General features: G+C 39.9%; 3 protein-coding genes across 3 annotated transcripts; all 3 read right to left on the bottom strand.

Annotated features, from left to right (window-relative positions):
- Positions 1-6109: 6109 nt before the first annotated feature.
- Positions 6110-7531, bottom strand: LOC126794608 (transcription factor TCP9-like). The gene has a single exon (XM_050521363.1). The coding sequence runs from the start codon at positions 7461-7463 to the stop codon at positions 6282-6284; it is 1182 nt and encodes a 393-aa protein (XP_050377320.1). The 5' UTR covers positions 7464-7531; the 3' UTR covers positions 6110-6281.
- Positions 7532-8461: 930 nt separating this feature from the next.
- LOC126793098 (hydroxymethylglutaryl-CoA synthase) lies at positions 8462-12597 on the bottom strand. Its single transcript, XM_050519528.1, has 12 exons — positions 12406-12597; positions 11610-11716; positions 11181-11313; positions 10806-10949; positions 10533-10691; positions 10251-10324; positions 10082-10157; positions 9914-9969; positions 9713-9800; positions 9404-9544; positions 9171-9320; positions 8462-8992 (listed from the first exon to the last, which is right to left on the bottom strand). The coding sequence occupies exons 1-12, from the start codon at positions 12466-12468 to the stop codon at positions 8798-8800; spliced, it is 1386 nt and encodes a 461-aa protein (XP_050375485.1). The 5' UTR covers positions 12469-12597; the 3' UTR covers positions 8462-8797.
- A 5686-nt stretch (positions 12598-18283) lies between these two features.
- LOC126795128 (molybdenum cofactor sulfurase-like) lies at positions 18284-20319 on the bottom strand. Its single transcript, XM_050521950.1, has one exon. The coding sequence runs from the start codon at positions 20305-20307 to the stop codon at positions 18484-18486; it is 1824 nt and encodes a 607-aa protein (XP_050377907.1). The 5' UTR covers positions 20308-20319; the 3' UTR covers positions 18284-18483.
- Positions 20320-21300: the final 981 nt, after the last annotated feature.

Genomic DNA, 21300 nt, shown 5'->3' with positions numbered 1-21300 from the left:
TATGAAAATTATGACTAACAAAACAAGTAAGAAATATTAGAGATTGTAACTTTGAGTAGCATTTTACTTGGATAAATGTTTTGTTGAAGAGAATCGCAAGCTTCCAATGTGAGTTGATAATGAGAATGATAGTTGACATACTATTATGCCATTATACTCTACTGGCATTGCACATGTAGCCGAGAGCATGTACTGATCATGTGGCCAATGGTACATATGGCGAGAATCATGTGTCTGGATAGTCGCTTGAATGAATACGTTGTGAACGGTTAGCCATAACAGGTAAGGTGTTGTCAATTGTGGTCGAGATGAAGTAAGAGCTTACACCGTGTGCATGCAGTGACTAGCCACATTGAAGATTTGCCATATATGAAAGCTAAATGTGTGAAAATTTTCTTTTTGGACATTCGGCCAAAGGAAAATTTGGGGGCATTGTGGGGGTTATATAAAAAGATGACTCCTAAATTAATGATGGTCGAGGAAGAATTAATGAGAGTTAACATAAATGTTTAATGAAAAGTTAATATGGAACCAAAACGGTCGACGAGTAAATGTTCCGTAACTGTCAGCAAGTAAATGTCACATAGTTGTCAACGGTTAAATACTTGTCGGGATTAAATGAAGCATAACGTACGATAGTTAATGAGTTTGAAATTATTGAAGAGTAAATTGAATGAGTAATAGAGTGATAAATGGTAGTCAATACCAACTCATGGAACTACACCTGTAAAAGCGAGATGGAGATACTAAGGTAATCATTCAATCCAAATTATTCTAAACAGTATTGAGCATTGTTCTAACTTAAGCATCGGAGAGTTTTGTGCAGATACCCCCTTGCTCTCATTATCGCTCTCGAGGAGTTCGTAGTCGACATTGAGGTTATAGTTGTCGACCAGGTAAAGGGAGGCGTTGATAGTATGGTCAACGCTGAGTTAAGTCAACGAATGGTCGAAAGTTATATCGGTTTCGGGTCAACTCCCACTCCGGTCTGTAATTTATTAGAGGACAAGACTTCTCAATTAAATTTTCCGCTCCAACAAGTCATCGTCTGAATTTGATTCAGATTCCGACGAGGAATATTGGGATTGGGATTGGGATTGGGATTGGAGTACCTTTTCATGTAGCTCACGCTCCAAAGAAGTACTAATGAAACTAGGCTGGATAGTCATCTTCTGAAGCACAGGTGAATAACGAAACAGAAATGTCATGAGACATACTTCAGATTAAAAACCTGAGATGCCGCTTAGTATCAGAACTTGCAAATTGGTGAATTTGTACTTCTGGAAGTCATCTAACAGCCACAATGAATTTCCTATAGCTGGATCATGTGGCCGATCCTGCACAATGTAAAGGTGATCCATCTATAGCATCAAAATCTCAATCTTCAAATATCATAAAGGCTGAAATGTAAGTTCAAATACGCTGCGTACATGCTCCATATATAGAATAACACTCGCTGAAATTTTGAGTCGTCGAAGTGCAGGAGAGCTTGCGAGCAAAATTTCAAGAAATCTAATTCATTTCTGGCACCAGCAGAGAAGCCAGTTACTTTCAGCCTTCTCAGTCGGCTGAACTTTACCCAATTTTGCTCGTCATTTAATCAATATGTTGTTTCCCTCGGAGGAATAGCAGAACCATCTTCTTGGCGGACCTATGCATACGATTGAACGAAAACCAGCTTACTTACTTTAGACTAAATGGTCATAGCTCTGAAGAAAAAGCTCACTAAACTACCAACTTCTAGAGTATATATATAATTAGTTATGCAGAAGAAAAGTTTAGCATGCACCCATCTTTGATACTGTAATATACTCACCGAAAGTTTTAGATCTTGCAGGGCAGGTGAACTTCTTAGAAGCCATATAGCTGCTAAAATCTCTTCCAAACTAGATAGTCAAGCATATGCTCAAACAGGGAGACTTCGAATTCAGACAAAGATTTGGTTGAGGCAGCTCTACTTGCAAGGAGTCAACTACACATGGAGAAGAAATGCCATGTAATGATGTAAATAAAGATGATCCATGTATTAACCAGAACGGTGTATGAAGTTCCCATTACCTGAAGAAAACAACCTTTAATTTTGAGCCTTCTGAGATGACTCAGTTGTGCAAAATTTTTTAGCAAATTGCTACGACCCCAAGCTTCGTTTAGTTGCTTTATTGGCACATAAACAAGACTGGCCCCAATGAATTCTGAATATTTATATCCTTGAAAGCACCATCGATTTCAAGGTGTTTGAGATTTGGTGAATTGTGAATATTAATATCCTCAAGGTGTACGAGATTTGGTGCATAAAAGTTGAGATGGCCGATAATAGTCGTACAGAATCACTTTCGCAAGCAGAGGACAGCAACAAATCTATTTTTCTAGAGCAGCTTTGTCAATGGTAGAGATTGAATATCAAGACTCTTCAATTTTCCTAACCCTTCAAACAAGGGCGGGATTTTAAGAAAACAGCCACATAACTCTAAATGTTCTAAATTTCGACACGAAAACAGTCTTGGAGATACGTTGTAGTCAGAAATTATCGATAGATTTAGTACGACCTTTTCGATAACTGACGAATCCATCTATCTAGATGCCAAGAGCCAACAAACTCTCTCATCGCTCCCTTCGATGAGAGAGCTTGAAGGTGACTATGGAGGTCTTATTCTCTTGAAGTGAAAGAACTTGATCAACAAAGGAGATTGGGGGGGGGGGGGGGGGGGGGGGGTAGGGTTAGTTGTGTCGAGAATCCTAATGCATCACAATTTGGGACATTCTTGTTGTCCAAACAATTTATTCCAAATCTAATACCAGATATACACTTTCATATCAGATATCTAGTTAGGTTCTTTTACATATCCATGTTGTACTTGATTCAATATTTAATGATTCCTAGTTACTCGATCTAGGATAATTTGTGAAAGGTGGTCGACATTCCAAACTCCATGACCATCTTGGACGAGCTCCTTTCCCATTTCGGTGGAATTGGCTAAAAGGAATCTAAGTGGAATACAAAACTTCCCATCTGTCCAATTTAAAACTGAGAAAAACTTCAATACACCGAAGTGACTGAACCTATGTTTAAGCGGAGTTAGAGTACTGATATACTCAAATCAGGGAAGAAACTTACTTGCTTCATTTAGATAAATAGAACTAACATTGGTTAGTAGAGATTAAAGAACATGAAGAGAGAATCGATGAGGGAAACTGTGGTGTGCTATTGCATTCAGTAGCCATCTTTTTATAGAGATGTAACTAAGTGGTGTCCAGTACTCTTACCTCTACAATCACTCGCAAGTTTACTTGGAGTAATCTCCAAGTTAGATTGCTTGGTACTCACAAGCTTAGTTTCTTCCTTGATACTCACAAGATTTTTAGGTTTTACATTACCACACTTACAATTAACTTACAACAAGTACCAAGTTGTTTCTCAAATTTATGGTTTTATTACCAGCTCACTCAATATATTACTAATTTGATAGTAAACTTAAGCTTCTCGGAACAGCAGCAAAAATCTCATCAAAATCATTCAAGCTTATGCCTAAGTAAGGAGACAGACATTGGTAGAGTTTCGGCAGCTCCCCTCGCAAGGGCACAACAGAAGACAGTGGAGACTAGAGCAACAAGACCATGTAATTAAGCTACATGTATAGACAATGATCATCTTGCCGAATACGTCTTAGACAATGGTAACCATTTGGATATATAAGATCTTCAAATTCCTAAAGCCTTTGAATGTCGATAGGGTGTTTTTAAGCGAACAATTATATAACTCTAAATGGATCAAATCATGAGAGAAAAAAACAAGCTAGAAGAGACACTGTAAGGATGATCATTCCACAGCTCTAGTGTGAACTTCTTGACAGAGAAATTTATCCATTGATCAATATCTGCGCAGCAGATAGATGTTTATTATGACATCCAATAGATCTTGATGGTGTGTATGGAGCCAACTTTATATACTAGAACATGATCAACAATTTTCTTGAACGTGGTTTTACTCTTCCTCTTGTTGATGCCAGTTTGATCCGAGAAACAACACCGATCATCGAATGCAAGGGATTGAAGACTGTTACATTTGGACTTCCAGTTACGGGATAAACTTCTGGTCCTCAGTGCGTCCCTGATCGGCAAACATGATAGGATTTGTCTTCTAAGTTGCTTATTCTCTCCAGCTTCATCTCGTTTCTCTTCCAGAATGAAAAGGTTATTGGTGGCAGCTCTATTTGCATGTTGGATATCTATCTATCAGGTAATGAAGAAGAAGAAGAACTGAAGAAGAAGAAGAAGAAGACAAGAGCATAACGATTATCAAGGGGCTGGGGGTTTACACATAAACAGATGTTTACAGATAGATAACAATTTAGTGTGCCTTGGCATGCAAGGAACAACGACTATGGGCCTGGTTTGGGAGAGGCATTAGAAGGTTTTTGAAAGTCTCACTTTATGCATACCTTGGATGGTCAGATTCCTTAAATGGATGAGTATTTTTCCCCTGTTCGTAGGAATATATGATGTCTAAAATTGAGGTGATGTAACCAAAAAGAAAGAACGAATAAGTTGTTCATGTTCATTAAAATAAATTACGAGGACGCTAGAAATCCTAGAATGATCGCTTCTCTTTCCTCGAGCTGTCGAAACATGAAGAGACTTGGTGAAGAGTTTGTTATCCTTCATACGTAAATCATGGTTTTTTGGACTTCCGAAATTCATGAAGAGTCAAGGGTATATGATGGCCGTGTTTGTTTCACCGGATAACTGACCAGATTGGAGAAAAAAATATCCGGTCTTGCGTTTGGCAGTTTAGATCATTATAGGATAGGATATCATATCTTGTCAGTGTAGGATATAAAAATCCGGTTGGAGAGGTGGGATTTGTACAATCTGTACAAGATTCAACTTAAAAACAAAGATGACTTCCTAATTGACCATCATCTTTCTTCCATCAAAACACAATCACCAAACACCTATGCGCCTCCTTTGTTCTACGATTCCTCTGCGAACCTGAAATTGGTCGAACTCAAAGATCCAGAAGTTCCGATCAATCGGCAGCTTCGATTAACCAGATCCGGCATACTTGATTTACCCTACAGTCATCAATGAACTGCGCGAATTAAAGAGCTATTCCAAACAAACTATAACTGGAGAGCCGCGACGCCATGGACCCATGGTTTTACCTCGAAGAGCTTCGCCAGATTGTTGGGCATGAAGAATGAAGGCTTTGCGGTGGGGTTGGAGGAGAGTGAGATGGAGAAGGGTCAGTTATGGAGGCCATGGCTTTCGAGTTTAGGTCAGGGTCGGATTGGGGTACAAACCGTAGAGAATAAGATATGAGATTACGTCTCGAGGTGGTGTGGTTGACGACAACTCTGGTTCTCGCTCAGTTGAAAAGATATCCATTCCAGCTTAAATCCTTTTTACCAAAAACTTAAAAGCATTATTAGAAATCCAATCCTATCCTAATCAAATCCAGTAATTATCCTAATACAATGCCAATCCAGGTTGCCAAACGTAGCCGATGTGCATATGTTTTGGATGTCTAGCTCTCATGAGAATCGAAAAGAGACTTGAACTTCACCCAACAGAAAATTCTTTACTTAGTTTTCTAGTTTAAGTCATGCACAAGCTGCCGGCCAATGTTTAGGCGGAGGAGCCGACGGCAGTGGTGTTTGATGAGATAAATGAGGAGGGAGGGCGGAGCACAATCCCTGTGCCTTCCATCTCGATCGGACCAACCCAACCCAAACTAAACCCGACCCAACTCCCCATCCGTCTCCTCGGTCCACTCGACCTCATCACCACCCATTGACAGCTTCAACGCAGGCCCACCCTCCACTCGGATCGCACCCCACCCGCACGTCAATCGCGTGCCCACCACGACCGAATCTGAAACTACGCTGACGACGCGTGACGGATCCTGCCCAAACCGAGAGAGTGTATGCTCGGATAAAAAGAGAAACCCTAATATGGGCACGCCTGACCCACCAGCTCTCAACGAATTCCGCCTACCATGACACGTGTGAGATCCGCGCACGTGTGACGTACGGTCGGACGTACTCCGCTCTCTTTCGTTCTCTCCCACTGACTCGGAGCTTCACTATCCACACCCTGCAACTACTTCACAACCCAGTTCTGATGCTTGTACTAATTTATAAACAGAAAATATTGATCAAGTTTTTTAAGGATCAAAATCGAAGAAGAACAAAGCAAACAAAAACAACTATCATGCTTCTGAAATTTTTATTTTTGATTTCAATAAGGATAACAATCACCAATGGCCAGTTAAAGGACCATGATCACTGGCTTTCTGGGCCGTCGGGTCGACCCATGAACTGCAACTCCTGCTTGTCGTAAATCTCTAAAGTAAAGTCCCTAAGCATCTGAGCTTTCTTACCATTGTTATTATTATTGTTACTGTTACCACTACCACTACCACTGGAGCTCACGCTAGGCGCCATTGTCGACGAAGACTTCTTCGCCGCCTTCGACCCCACCGTGCAAGTGCTCACCGCCGAGTTTGAAAGGGCCGGCGACGGACCGCGAATCTCCACTCCTCCGGCGTTGGCCACGAACGTCGATATGGGCCGGGCCGCGGCCATGTTGAATACATGCGTCACAGTCGGGGAGAGGGCCCATATTTGCGGTGACTGGCTCGACGGGCCAGCGGCCGAGACGACCTGACCTGAGCCGTTTGGTGGAATCATCCAGAACGCGTTGGCCGGGACCATCATGCCGGCGGCGTTCCCCACGGCCCAGACGGGGACGAGGCCTTGAGTGACCGGCTGAGGCGTGGACGGCCACACCGGCGCGAGCCCCGAGGACTGTGATACGGCGTCGCTTAGGTCAACGAAGTCGCTGTTCGAGGGGCGCTTCCGCTTCTTGGCCGCCGCGGCGGAGGACGGTGATGAGGAGCTGTCGGCCGGGTTGGGGTGGCTGATGGGCGTGGTTGGGATCTTGAGGGTCCCGCCGACGGAGACAGCGATGGCCGGGACGGTTCCGGTGCCGGTGGCTTCGATGATGGCCTGCTCGGCGTGTTCGAGGAGCCACCGCACGGTTTCGCCGTCGGACTTGTGCCCTAGCTCCCGGGTCAGCTGGAAGATCCGGGCCGCACACGTGGCGGGTATTCGGATCCTCCGGCCGCGGCCCTCGACTTTGGTGTGACGGTCCTTGGTGGAGGCGCGCCTGGCCGCCGGCGCGGGCATTTGCATCTGCATCGCCGCCAGAGAGACCATTCCGAGGGACTGAGCCTGCGGCGGTTGGGCCCGGCGGTCCGAGTCCGAAGGTGGGTCCGAGTCAAGAGGCTCCATCTTGAGCTTCAACGCTGCCCTCTCGTCAAAAATAGCCAGCTGCCTCGGAAAAGCTCCGGTCATGTTGCTCTCACTGTTATGATTCTCCTCCGGGTCGGCGGTGCTGGTGCTGCGATCAGAACCTCCTCCTCCTCCTCCGTCGTCTTCTTGATCCTCAAAATACGACGTCATTTTTTCCAGAGGGGAAGACGACGTCGCTTTGTGTTAGACGGTAGAGTAATTAGGCTTTGCTACGAGGTTTTGGGAGAAATGGAAGTCATGAATGAGCTCAGGCCCTCTATTTTTCTATGTAAGAAGAAGGGACGAGAGTGGGGGCCCAGAGGTCCACCACTTGTAATGTGGGGTGTGGGGCAGAGGAGAAAAAAGATTGGAAAGATCACGCGGTGGAGATTGGGGCTACGTCTGGCCGGGGCCTACGTGGGTGGGCAATTGTGGGGCTGGGCCCATCGGGGCGGAAAGATCTGGAAAGAAAATGCCTTTTGCGCTGCGTTTTGGTGAGACCTGGGTTGGCACTCGGCTTCAACCTAATCTCTATACCGTGGTCCATCGTCCTAAATATACATTTACACAAAGCTGAAGCATCTCTTAGACCCTGCCCCAATGCTCTTAGATTAGACCCTAATGCGTTTAGTCGCACGCGTATTTAAGAGTTTTTCTATTAGAATACGAGACGTGTAGGTTCTGAAGGAGTACCTCACTCAGCCACCATTTTACTGTAACAAAAAAAATGTGTAGCATACTTGCGGTCTTGGATGTATGAGAAAGAGGAAAAGGCTTTACATTTTGTTTGCGGATTTGCTGAATAGGAAGGAGTAGTGATGCACAAATGACCCATTAAAGTATCATTGTCAAGATTCTACAGCATATTCGAGGCTGATTCCCAGGAAAGTGTATTTTCTCAAATTCTAGACACTGATCTTCGACTCCAATGGGAACCTGGTAGTGACCGCATCACAACAAGAATCGTTTTCTTACAGACACCATTTCTGGAATGAAGGAGCCACTCTCATTTTACAAGTTTCAAGCTTGATGTCATCCGGAAGTATTTACTCTTACTGAAGTTACAAGTTTCGAGCAATTACTGCATTTGACTTGTACATTCATGGTAAAGATTCCCAGTCTTGTGGAGACAATAGTATCACGTACTAGCTCTTATTGTAATGCCAAGGTTTCAATCAATTTAGTACTTCCATTAAAGAGCTTTACAGTACGAGTACAAGAAGGTATTGTCAAGGATTTTGACTCTGATACAAACATCAGCATCATGGCTGATGCTCACAAGTCACAACACTCTTTTTCGCCTTAAATTCTAAACAATGGTTGAACAATTTATTTGTAAGGGAAAAGGAAAAAAAAAATTAACCTGACAACACTTGCTGCCAAACAAACTATTTGCTCTTAGCATACAAACTTACGAGTGTAGTGTATTCGAGTTACAGCTGACAATCTAGCAACATAAATGCCGACTTCATTCGTGGCATTAGATACTTGGACATTTCGACGAATCAGTGACCGTTGGCAACCACACCATTCTCAGTGCAATCCTTCTGGGCATAGAATCTACGGTACTTAGAGTCAACTTCAGTGAGGTAGAATGTGCCTGGAAGTAGAAGGCTAATGTCCTTGTTGGTCACAAAGTCTTTGCCTCCATACCTGTGCTCCATGATCTTCATGATGTCACAGAACTTCTCTGGAGGGAACTGCATCAAAGCACATATACAATAAGTGAATTCCATTCCGCAAATAGTTAGAAAACGGCACTTCAACTTGCCATTCGGTACTACAAGGTTGTAAATGGAAGTGGTTTTGTAAGATGCTAATCTTGGGATTTACGTGAGGGATTCAGATTCATGGACAAGGGTTGGAAAAAACAAATACCTCATGTCGTGACTTCAACTTCTCTCCAACATTCATCACAGCGGCAATGTTCTTCAAGCTAAATGGATGTTGACCCGCACGGAGTTGCAATGAGAACATGGTTGCAGTTGAGCCACTTCCGTATGAGAACAGTATCACACGCTTTCCATCCTGTTATGAAACAAAAAAATTTATTAGAATACAGACTGACAAAGAAAAAATCAAGTGTTTTGACCGAATTTCCAGGCATTTACCAATGAGTCATGTTTGTTGTGAAGGAGGGAAGCAAATGCGGCATAAAGAGATGCAGTGTACATGTTTCCAACTTGCTTTGGTACCAGAGTTGTGGGTTGCACCTTTGCGTCATATAGAGGCTTAGCAACCTGCTGGGCTACCTGGAGTCAAACAAAATTAATTAGAGATCGACAGCAAGAACTTAAAACTACAAGCATATTTAGCTTGGGAAGAATTAGGAGATAAAAAATGTCTAATAAAAACGAGAAAGTTACCAAAAAATTGGATTTTTAAACAATACTTGTGATGAGATCAGGTTTTATTTGTACCTTCTCAAGATCCCTGCTTGCATAGCTCTCATCACTAGATAGGCTTGCGAATGCTGCGAACTTTTCTTTGGCAGCCTCGTCAATGGAACTGCATATGGAAGAAAATATAATAAATTACCAAGTACAAGTACATTAACACTAAACATCCAGAACTATGGGCAGTATGATTGTCTGAGTAATGGTGGGAAAACAAAAACTAACCAGGCATTCCTCAAGGAGTCTTGGAACACCAAACGAGCAAAGCTTTTTTGCACAAGCTGCAAGAGATTTAAAAGGTACTACTTTAAGAACAAAACTATTTCATATATCAAATGTGAACTCAGATAGATCAGTTGCCAGATATCAAGTGGAGAGTGCTAAGACATGTACCTTGTTGTATGGGGAATGAAATACAAAATACTCAGCGTCAGAGATAGAAAATTGTTTGCCTTCAATTTTCTCATACCTACACAAGGCAAGAAACCATTTAGACATTGACATAAGCAAAAAACATGATCATATAATGATGAATTAATTCACCATTTTCAAAGGAACTCACTTTTTACATAATTGCTTATAGCAAGAATCAAGGGCCATCAGATAGCATGTTTGAGATAGTTTCCCATCAACAACCTGAAGAAATATACACATGATTATAGAACAGACAAAACTGAAATTGGATAAGACGACCAAAACATCAGTCAAGTATAAATATCCATTTTCCTATCTCCATATAAAGCATAATTTTTTTGAAGAGACCCTTCAATCAGGAATGAGATAGAAAACACTAACTGAGTTCTTTTGCATGAAGCACGTAAAAAAACTATGGAAAGAGGATTACCGGATATTCACTGGCAAGGTCAGGCTTGTAAAAGTCATAGACGTGAGACATATGACTCCCCCTAATTTTGCTTTCAAAAGCAATAGGAGCGTCAGGTCCAATCAGCATGGCAATAGCAGCTGCTCCACCGGTTGGCCGGGCTGGTCCTTCTGCATAGACCTGATACAGGATATGTCTAATGAGATACTAGAATAAAGACGAAACCAATAGGCTGTACAACTCTAAACTTGAATGAACTCAAAAAATAACCAAACGCAATGTGTATGATCATACCGCACTATCAGTGCACACAACAAGTCCATAGCGTCCATCCCACGAGCTACTCTCCACCCAATTGACACAGTTGAATAAAGCAGCAGTTCCTCCATAGCATGCATTAGTTGAGTCAACACCTTCAATGTCAGTATTTCCGTGTTTCTGGACATTTTTAAGTGAGCAAAGATCAGTGTTAGAACATTTCGATGGGAATTAGCTTAGGAAATGGCAAGAAAACAGTGTTAGACAAACGAAAACGATGGGAAGAGCCTACAGGTAAGCTGAAATGTTTAATATATTATTATAAATAAGCAAAATAATATTGAACATATGGCTCATCACACCCCATCAGAATGAAGAAAGTAAATGTTAAAGATCACTGCGAAATAATACCTCAAAGATTTGCATCAGGAAGGTCTTGATAGATTTGCTCTTGTCTATCACAGTTTCACTGCCAACTTCCAGGCGACCAATTTGTTTTGGATCAACCCCGTACTTCTCAAGGAGGTTTGTGACCACTGTCAAACTGGAAATCCAGACACAAATGTTATATGATGATAAATTCTGAGCAGAACATAATACTATCATGCAGATGAAAATGAGACTATATGGCAAGTTCATCAAATATCATCACACTCAATATGTCCAGACTGGATTAGCTTGTTGCCATTTTCAATGCAGGTCGTTAATGTTAATGCGGATCATAAGCTTCCCGTTGTTCAATTCAGACATTTATCCTTTCATTCTTAAAGCATTCAAATTAAAACACAATGCAGGCGATGAACAAAGTCGAATAGTGTATAGAAATGTGAAATCTAGTACCTCATGGAGATGACATCTTCCACTTCTGAACAAAACGCCATGCAGTCTTGTCCAAGTCCAATAGTGTACTTCCCCTTGCTCGCTCCATCGTGTGCCTCCAAGGCTTCCTATTTCGAATCAACAACAGAACAAAAAAGTCTATCAGTTAATGAAAAACAAAGCAGTTTACATATCAGAAAAACACACAAATTCCCCGAAACTAGAAAATAGAAGAAAGAAAAAGAAAAAACTCCATTACGATGTTAATAAAGTCACCAACCAAACAAACAATCAGCTTTTTACTGATTCTTTATCAAATCTTTTGTATTCTTTCTGGCCTTTTTTTGTTTGGTGGAATCTGACAGTCAAACAAACTAGCCCCTACCTATCATAGCATAGTAAAACTAGTTCTTCAAACAAATCAAATCTATAACTTCACCTGATCACTCTACAGTAAATTCTAGAACCAAAATAATAGTAATAATAATCAAGTACAAATTCCATCGTCAAAGTTTCAGATCAAAATCCTTCACCAATATCCAATATTAATTCATCAAAATGTCGAAAACGATTTACAAATCCAATGCCGAGAATACCTCAATTTTTCAGCATCTTTTTTTTTAAAGAAATCAAACTCTGTAATTAGCTTAGCTCGTCTCACTTGTTCTTGTAATTTGAACATGAACCAAATCAAACACATCTAAACCGAACGCGATGATGATCATGACGAAGCGAAAAGCAAACAAGAAGAATAAAAAAGAAAGAAACGAAAAAAAAAAAAAGCAAAAGCGGAGGAGAAAGTGAGGGAGATCGCAACCTGCTGGATACAGGAAGGGGGGAAGTAGATGTCGACGGCGAGAATTCCGACGTTCTTGGCCATATCTCCGGCGATGTCTTGGATCGGAAAAATGCCTTGGACTCCCTGAGCTGAAGAGGCTAAGAGAGAATAGAAGAGAGTCGTTGGAAAAATCGGAGAGAAAATGAGAAGAAGAGGTGGATTTACGTTTTGGGGTTGGCTTGGGTTTATATAGCAGTGACTTGAGAGTGAGCCAGAAATGCAGGAGCTGAGCTTTGAGGCCAAGGAGGGCGCCTTCTATCTTTGACCGCTAAATTATGGTGCAATTACCGAGACTGCCCCTCCATGTCACGACGACTAAGGGCATCCCTGCGTGTTTTGTAGTTTCTTTTCTCCTTTTTTAACTGCTGTAACGTTTGTTTTTACTGCGGGGTTCGTTGTAGAGAATTTTGGTGTTTACGGAATCATAGGGAAACTAACTCGGCGGGTGATGAGATTAACATTGAAGCAGCTCTCGCGTTTGATGGAATTAGCAAAACCAGATGGGATGACACATCAGTTTTATTTTTCGGTTTTGCCATGTAGCGGAGTTCTGTTGTGCGCGCACTACTTGTTTAAATTTCGTATCAGCGTTGTAAATTTTGAAATTATCGAGTTAATTTTAGGAGTTTACGGTCATTGATGATAGTATGATGCTCATGAATTTTATTTAATGATATGGTTATTAGAAGTAAATCATAAAATTTATTAAAGGTATGGTGGGGGAATGTAATGTTGTAGATATGGTAATTGCAATTATGAGATAGGGATATGGACCTAAGAGTACAAGGGTAATGTGGCTATCACCTAACCAATATGTAATTTCACATTGTATATTTATAGGTAATTACAGAGATGTGAGACGGTTGTAATGACCTTATTTAGACCCTAGTCGTACAACTCAATGCAGTTGTGTGTGCCTTTACGACGCTGAAGATTCTTATTAGAATTTTCTTGATATCGTGGGTGAAAAATTTATTTCTCGGACACTCTCAGATGAGACTCTTAACAGTGTTAAGAGAAGTGGTTTTCGTATTGAAAATGTCGGACAAATCTAATAATCAGGAAGACTGTCACGTAAACGGACCTAACGGCCCGCCAGCTAACCTGTGACCTGAGATCTGGGTGACACAGACCACAACCCCAGCTACCCCTCGGGATTCCCTGGGCCGTCCGATTAGTTTAACTCCTTTTCCGGCCACTGCTGCAAAATTTAATCAATTAATTTCAAATAGGATCTCTCAAAATGCGGGGCCTACTGCATATCGCGGCGTGTATTTGTCAGACAACCTAATTTGACTGTTCGTATGATCACATGACCAAAAAACTAATACGAAATAGTAGCTCAGATGACCAAGCACAAAGGTAAAACTGTGAAGAAATGTGAATAGCTGAACTAGACTAAGGTGAGTTCGGACTTTGCCTGACGTCACGATACAAAGACTGATACTTGTGCTTGTTACAAACTTACCTACTGTTGGTATAGGCTTATGTCTAACTATAATCAGCACGACTATTAGCATATATAGGTTCAGAAGCGGCCCAACCCCGCAGTACGGGCATGGAGCCAGTTATGCCAGTTGTACAACGAGCCGCCCCGCGGGTCAAACCGACTACGGATGCGCCCGCACGCGCATCTCAAAGAAAACTCCATATAACACCTCAAATGGATCAAGTCCCACATCAGAGGATGAGTGAATGGTCTACATCAACTCAACTATTAAAGATCAAACCCTTAACCTCATAAGGTAAACAAACCAAACCACTCATTGTTACTCTGTCAAAATTACCATTCACCTGACTTAAACATCGAGTTGAAGACCACGTCGCCGTGGTCTCCACTCTAACAAGTTGTGTTATTTGTGACATAAAGAAGAATAAGGAACACATCGCGGTATAGATTAGCGTAATGAAGTGAACTACACCGACGTAGTACAATGCGTTAACACCTCCAGATAATTGCATTTTTTATGTTGTCACATTTCATGAAATGCATCACAAAACTGTCTTTCTTTAGTGTAATTTTGTTTTTTTTTTAGTATTTTTCATAAGTATTTTGCATAATCTTGTTTAGTTTTAGTTAGGTGCAATCATCTTGCCACTAAAGGCTCGCAGGGACGACCATGTGATTTACGATTTGCAGCACTTGATTGAGAGGTGTGATGCAAGCTGGGTTCCAATTGCGTTACTTTTCTAAGTACAATTTGTGTCCATTAATTTGGGATCATGTCAAGCTTATGTCATTGTTATCAAATAAATCAGCAATTTGTCAATATATATTTTTTATTAATGTTTGCTTAATGTGGCCAAATGCAGTATATGACTCTTTACTTCTCTAGTTGGAAAAGTCATGTGTAATTTACTTAAAGAGTATAAAATTTGGAACAACCGGCCGAAATTAAGTCAATTTAGAACAACCATCTTTAAGTGCAGTGTGTTAATTTTCTCTCTCCAAAAGTATTCCCATATGAATGGTGGAGTGCATAAAGTCACACATTACACTAGGTGCATCCATATGTCACTATATTTATTTATTTATTTATTTTTGTGAAGGTAAACACTTTTTCTTGGAGTATTTTATTATTTAGATCAAATACCGAAATTTGGCAAGTGATTAAATAACACAGATGATTAAAAATTTTGAAGTGAACAACCAAATCTTCCTCATGCATGCATACATAGCTCATAACATGCTGATAAACTTGCATGTAGACAACCTAATACCAACAATAACAATCTCGTCCCCTAAAGAAGCATCACATATATAATCTCCCTACTAGGTGATTACGTTATATAATATTATCTAAAATTATAGATTATGAGATTTCGGAGGTGCCATTAATTCTGTACTATCCTTCCTACCTAAAATTCCTTTGATTATAGTGAACAATAACCGAAAGAGCTTCAGTTGTACGTAACCTAACTTATTTAAGAAGTCTCAATACATTTTTACACTCATTACCAAGAAGAAATAACTCGTCTCAACATTATGTAGTAAAACTACCAGCATACATCATACATGTATATGCAACCTCTCATACACGGTAGCTAGTCTAAATTGAAGAGATTTTATGATTTATTACTTCAAAATGTACAATTATTTTAGGGGTATTGTTCTACTATTTCATTGTAGTTTTGTTTGCTAATTTGCCACGTTTGTAGATCATCTAGGTTTTTTTCCTATTGTATTTTTACTCCTTTGTGCTATTACAATTACATATCGTCCACCTTCAACAAAGAAAATGATGTCTATTCATTCATAATTACTCGAGCTTAATAGACTTCTATAAGATCAAATATATGTCTTCAAATTCTCACTCTAGACGTACAGGTACATATTGTAGGGGATCGTATAACTCATATGATGATGAATTTTCTTTTAGACAATTTGATTATGAACGAGCGAAATAATTATCAAAATGCTACCATTGCCAACGAATTGAACATTTACAACATGCAACATGCAGAAATTGGGTCCTCCAAATTGTGCCTCAATTTGGACCCATTAGATTATTAGATTATGAGATGCTTTTCTTTGTCAATCATTCTTAGATAATTGGAACCCCAGCACACTTTCACCGATTATTGCATTTACTTAAACAATTAAGTAGAGGACTAGAGGTGCATATAATACAGAGTACTACAGCATGCCAATGTTGATCAAATGCAACCAAATATTGACATCTTCTTTCATTATGTGCCAAAAAATGACGTCTCTGTCGAAGTTGGTGTGGGATACATAATGTAGTCATATACTCATATTGGAGAAATTGTTTAGTATATGTTTCACACATACTACTACATACGTTTATTAAATAGAGAGCGATAACTTTGACGCAAATCCAAGGCAGCTGACTTGGTTGGTAAAACATGGAGAGCTCGATCAAAGTCCAACCTTCAAAGCATTACTACACAAATTTCCTACTTGTATGGAAGATGATGCGCGAATAATGAGAAGCCACAAATCTTATGTATCCAAATTCATACTCTAATTTACATCCACGACTAATAATTTTAATATCCAAATGTGATATTTTTAAAGTAACAGAATACATACCGTAGATTTGTCATGATATGAATTTAGATCGTCGTTTAGAGATTGAGCAGTGCGAATATATTATCTCCTTATGCAAATCGTGAGGCATGATTCATGAGGTCTTTGAGTTATTTTATATTTTAGCGAACAATATTGTTTTGTCTAAGTAAAATCCATCAAAAGTGAATTAACATATGCAATTTCCTGGCATAGGGAATGAAGACAACTCATTACTTAGTACTCTTTGTTGCTTGGGAACAAATACTTTTTATCAAATTTGATAGCTTGATATAAGGCTTAAAGAATAGAACTTGAAAGCTTGCACGTTTGGTGTAACTTGAATTGGATGGAGCAATGGAGGCCTGTGTTCTGAATTACTTGATTTGGTTACTCTTCTCCAGTAGTGAGCACGAACTATTTTACTTTAATTGGTGTTACATTTTTGTTGATCTCACATTATCACCTACCTGTCTGCCAACCACAAAACAGTTTAAAAACTAAGTCAAGCAAAGAAGCATGGTATACAAGTCAATGATCCACACGAGTAAGCAACTTAATTCGATTTATAAACTGAGGTCCAAGGCACAATTGTAATCAAGCGATTACATGCCATTATTATATATAACTATTGCAGCCGTCACAATTAACACTAACAAGAATTACATTATCACATGTGAACGTGTTAACATTATTTATTTTTCTTTAGTCATTTTCAGAAGATTAGGTGGGGAACTAACACGATATTCAATGCATTGAGATATTTAGAGTTTAATTTGCTTCAGTCACTTACATTCCGCTATTGATCAAGTATTCCGAAAGCTGTAGTACTAATTAATCACAAGCGTTAAAAAACCGTTCAATATAGTTGATAATAAATTTCTTCATATTATTCTGATTTGTGAGTGTGTAGAGTCACTACAACGGAGCTAAGCTCAACTTAAATTTCAAAGTAATATTGTCAAATTGACAGGTTTGCAAAATCATCAAAGTGATCAAACAACTCTCTTGAGTGAGTACATGATGGTTATGTGTACGAGAGGTCATGTATTCTATTGATACTGATATTGTAGTGAGACACCAAAGTCTGGAGCATAAATGTCTCTGTAGCCCAAATATTGATGTGCAAATTTGCCAAGGTACATTTCGATAACTCTTTGCTTGTAATTGAAATTGCTTTGAAAAATAAAATTGAGAAAAAAAAACTCTAGACTGAGCCAAAATATTCGAGGCCCACTTCTGTTTCTTTAATCCAAATGTTACCCAAGATATAAGCATAACCCAATTTGTCCCAATCTTTGATCTCATGCTCGTTGTCTCTCTGAATAATCATGTTCTCCAGTTTCATCTTTGATTATCAATTTTGTAATTTCAGCTTTGTCGTGGTTCTCCTTGGCATGCCTGTCACTACTGGTTGCACAATAATTCACTGTATATGCCAAAACAAAGTACTGATTTTGATTTCAATTACAGCACTGTTTTTGTAACTTGTAAGAATTATGACTTCACTTTTGTGGCCTATTCAGCCCATAATTTAAAAAAAAAATAGAAATGCAACAAAGTTGTAGTAACAACTCCCTCTGAGTAGGCTCCAAAAACTTTTTGGTATAAAACGAATACAAATACAGAGGTATAGAACTCTTTTTTGTTGGACTTTTCTAGTCTCTATCAATGTTAGAGTCTCTAGTAAGAAATAAGATGTGGGATTGAAACTGTTCATTCTTTCTTATGCAGCTAATTAGCTAGTCGTGTGTATATGTAAACTAAATTTACTCTCTTATATAAGTAAACAACATATCAGACAGTCAATCTGAATCTTTTCTTCACTTTATAATGCTCCATTACAATGCAGCAGTCTGGTAGAGATATCAGGTATTATCTTTACATTTGTTTCTTCTTCTTTCTGAATTTTGTTTTCCTATAATGTGTGTATGTAATTCATTGAAGAAACTTGTCTAATATGGATAATACATGTCCTGATTGTTCCTCATAATGTGAAAGAATGAAAAAAATCCTACTTCCAAAGTTCAAACCTCAACAGTCTTTTGATTGAGTGCCATGTATCTCCACCTCTCCTTCTCTACAAAGTCGGCATCCAAAAACCTCGAAACAAATGCCCACAGTCTGTAAACGTCTTCGAAATTTGTCAAGAAACCCAATGCAGCTGTGACCACAGAAACATGAGCTCCTTCCACTTCACTTCTACATGTCTCCGACTTGGTTTCCTTTTCTTCTTGGTGCTTGTCCGAGAACCAAATGTGGTCTAAAATTCCATAACTCAGTGAAATGTTGTGTCGATCAGCAAGCTTCTGGACTATTGAAGGCTCTATCTTCTCCCCTTTCCAATCGAACACATTGAAGGCAAGGCTTGGTCCTCTGTCGAATTTAATCTTAGGGCCATAGATTTTGACCAATTGATGCCCATATTCGGAGTAATGTGGATGTTGAAGACTCATCAATGCATTCACCAACCAGTTGATCAGGTACCTTGCTCTCCTACTGATTAGTACCAGTCCTAGTTCATCTGCATGATCCAAACCCCTGCATTCAATTCCCGAGCTCTTGCCACTTTCATAACTCTCCCAATTCTCGGATTGGTCAGACACCGAATAATCTCTCTCTAGCTCTACAATTTCTGAAAATGTGTGCCCTTTTTGCTTTAGTGAGACTTCTTTGTCACTTGGCTTCTCTACTACTAATCGAGATGGTATTGAAGACGCGATGAGGCTCACGATTCCTATGCTCGAAGCAACTGAGGAATCCTTTAACACTGAAGCACTTGATTTCTTGACAAACAAGCAACCAACCCCGGATGGATTTTCCCCGAAAACTTTGAAGAAAGAGCATATGAGAAAGTCAGGCTTGAACAAAGACAGGCCTAATGTCTCCATGTCCTTAGGTCCCAATGCACATGCATCAAGCAACACATGCCACCCATTTTCTTGCGCTATGCTCATCCACTGATACGAGTATCGAACTCCGGTGACTCTTGATTGAAGTGGAAAGACGAACAGTCCTGGCCGCTTCCTCATCTTTTTCCTCTTCCCAATCTTTCTCTTCAGTTTACTTGAATGAACTCTCATGTTAGGCCATGAGAACACCGCAGACATGACTCGTCCTCTTCTTTTCTTACAGCTTTCTGCCATTACATCCACAGCCTCATTCTTGTAGTCATAAACACTTAACAGGTTCGGATTGTTCTGGAAGGGATAAGAGTCTGCTAGAAGTTTGAAAGCAGACGATTGATTGGCAGTGAAAACCAAGCTGTAATCTACTTCCGAGATGTTCATGTAAGCCATGATTCTTTTCTTCATTTCAAATTCAAATTCAAATTCTGATTCTTGCCTCCCATACAAGATTTGGGTGTGCAAGTTCACTGACTTGTACGAAATATCGAAAAAGATTGGTTCCGGAGAATTTAGAGGTTGAGGAATACTAGTAGGAGGAGGAGATGATGATGATGTCGAAGCAATTGAAGGTGTTTGGTAATGCTTTTGGAACTGAGAGAATGAGAAGAGGCCGTGTCCAATGTAATCAAGGCAGACATGTTTGGAGAGTTTGAGATGGTGATACTCATGGGCTCTGATATAGTCTGCTTGATCAGTTTGGGAGTATTGAGTATAAGCTTCAATGAAATAGGCATATGACTCCTGTAATGAAGGGAGGGACTCATGGTTTGTGAATTGGGGGTTGGGGTAGCAGCAGAGGGAAGCAGCTGTTGCAAGAGAGAAGTCATACCTGATAACGGTGGCATTGTTGTTTGTCATCGACGATCTCGGAGTTCGAAGAGGAGCTGCACAACAACCATGTAAGCAGGTTTTTGAGGCTTGTTTAAGGCAAGGTGAGTTCATGACTTTGCCTATTTTTCCTTGTGGTTCTTCTTCCTCTTTTCTAGCTCTTTCCATTTCCTTTTATTGGTTGTTTTCCAGAGCCAAAAACTGTGAACAAGTCTTTGGTTTGATTTAGAGCTGTGGACAGGTTGGTCTTGGAGAGCAAAACTCTGTTGGAAAAGTCTTTTTTTTTTTTTGGTTAATGCTGAATACTTTCATAGACAATAAAAAGGGCAACGCCCAAACAGAACTTCACTATCCATTGACCGTGTGTTACATGAACTTCACTTTTGCTGCAATTGGGGTGATGATCTCTTTGTTGCTTATGACAGAGCACAAGTCACCGTAAAGTTTACACCATTTTGATGTAGCCTGCAAACTTGTAGGTAGTTGATTTCGAGAAATACGCTCAGTATGGGTAAATCCATTGTTTAAATGTTGAATCTATATAAATTTGAGCGATTAGAGAATAAATCAGCATTGTATATCAAGCTAACTATATGTTTCACATACATTATTGAGACATTAATACGCATAAGCCGTTGCGGTCTTGTAACAAAAGATTATATTAATATGCATTGTATCATGTTACAAAATGACTGATTTTCAGAACTTAAAGATCTCCACAAGAGATTATATTACTACTAATAACATGAACTAAGACAATCTAGTCATGCCTCTTCTTTCTTTCCCTTTCCATAATGAGTCTTAAGATTTTGAGGACCCTCCTAGGCAAGAATGGAGTGGCTGTGGTGGTTCCTTCGAGATAATGAAGATGCTGAAATAGAAAGCAACAACCAGAAAAGGGTAAGGGGGCTTTGTGGTAGTGGCTGGCAAAGGCAAACCGTTGCAGGCCAAAAACTGCTTTGATTTATTCCTAGTGGACTGACTGCATGGCCAATTGAGTAACACATAGGTTATGAACTTAGTGATCAATATCTTAATAACCAACTCTAGCTAGCTAGCTAGTTGTAGTTGTGCCTCTCTTCTTCTTTTTTGAATAATGAAGAAACT

The sequence above is a fragment of the Argentina anserina genome, chromosome 5 (genome assembly GCF_933775445.1).
Source record: "Argentina anserina chromosome 5, drPotAnse1.1, whole genome shotgun sequence".
Taxonomy (NCBI): domain Eukaryota; kingdom Viridiplantae; phylum Streptophyta; class Magnoliopsida; order Rosales; family Rosaceae; genus Argentina; species Argentina anserina.
This window is presented reverse-complemented; position numbering and strand designations above follow the sequence as displayed.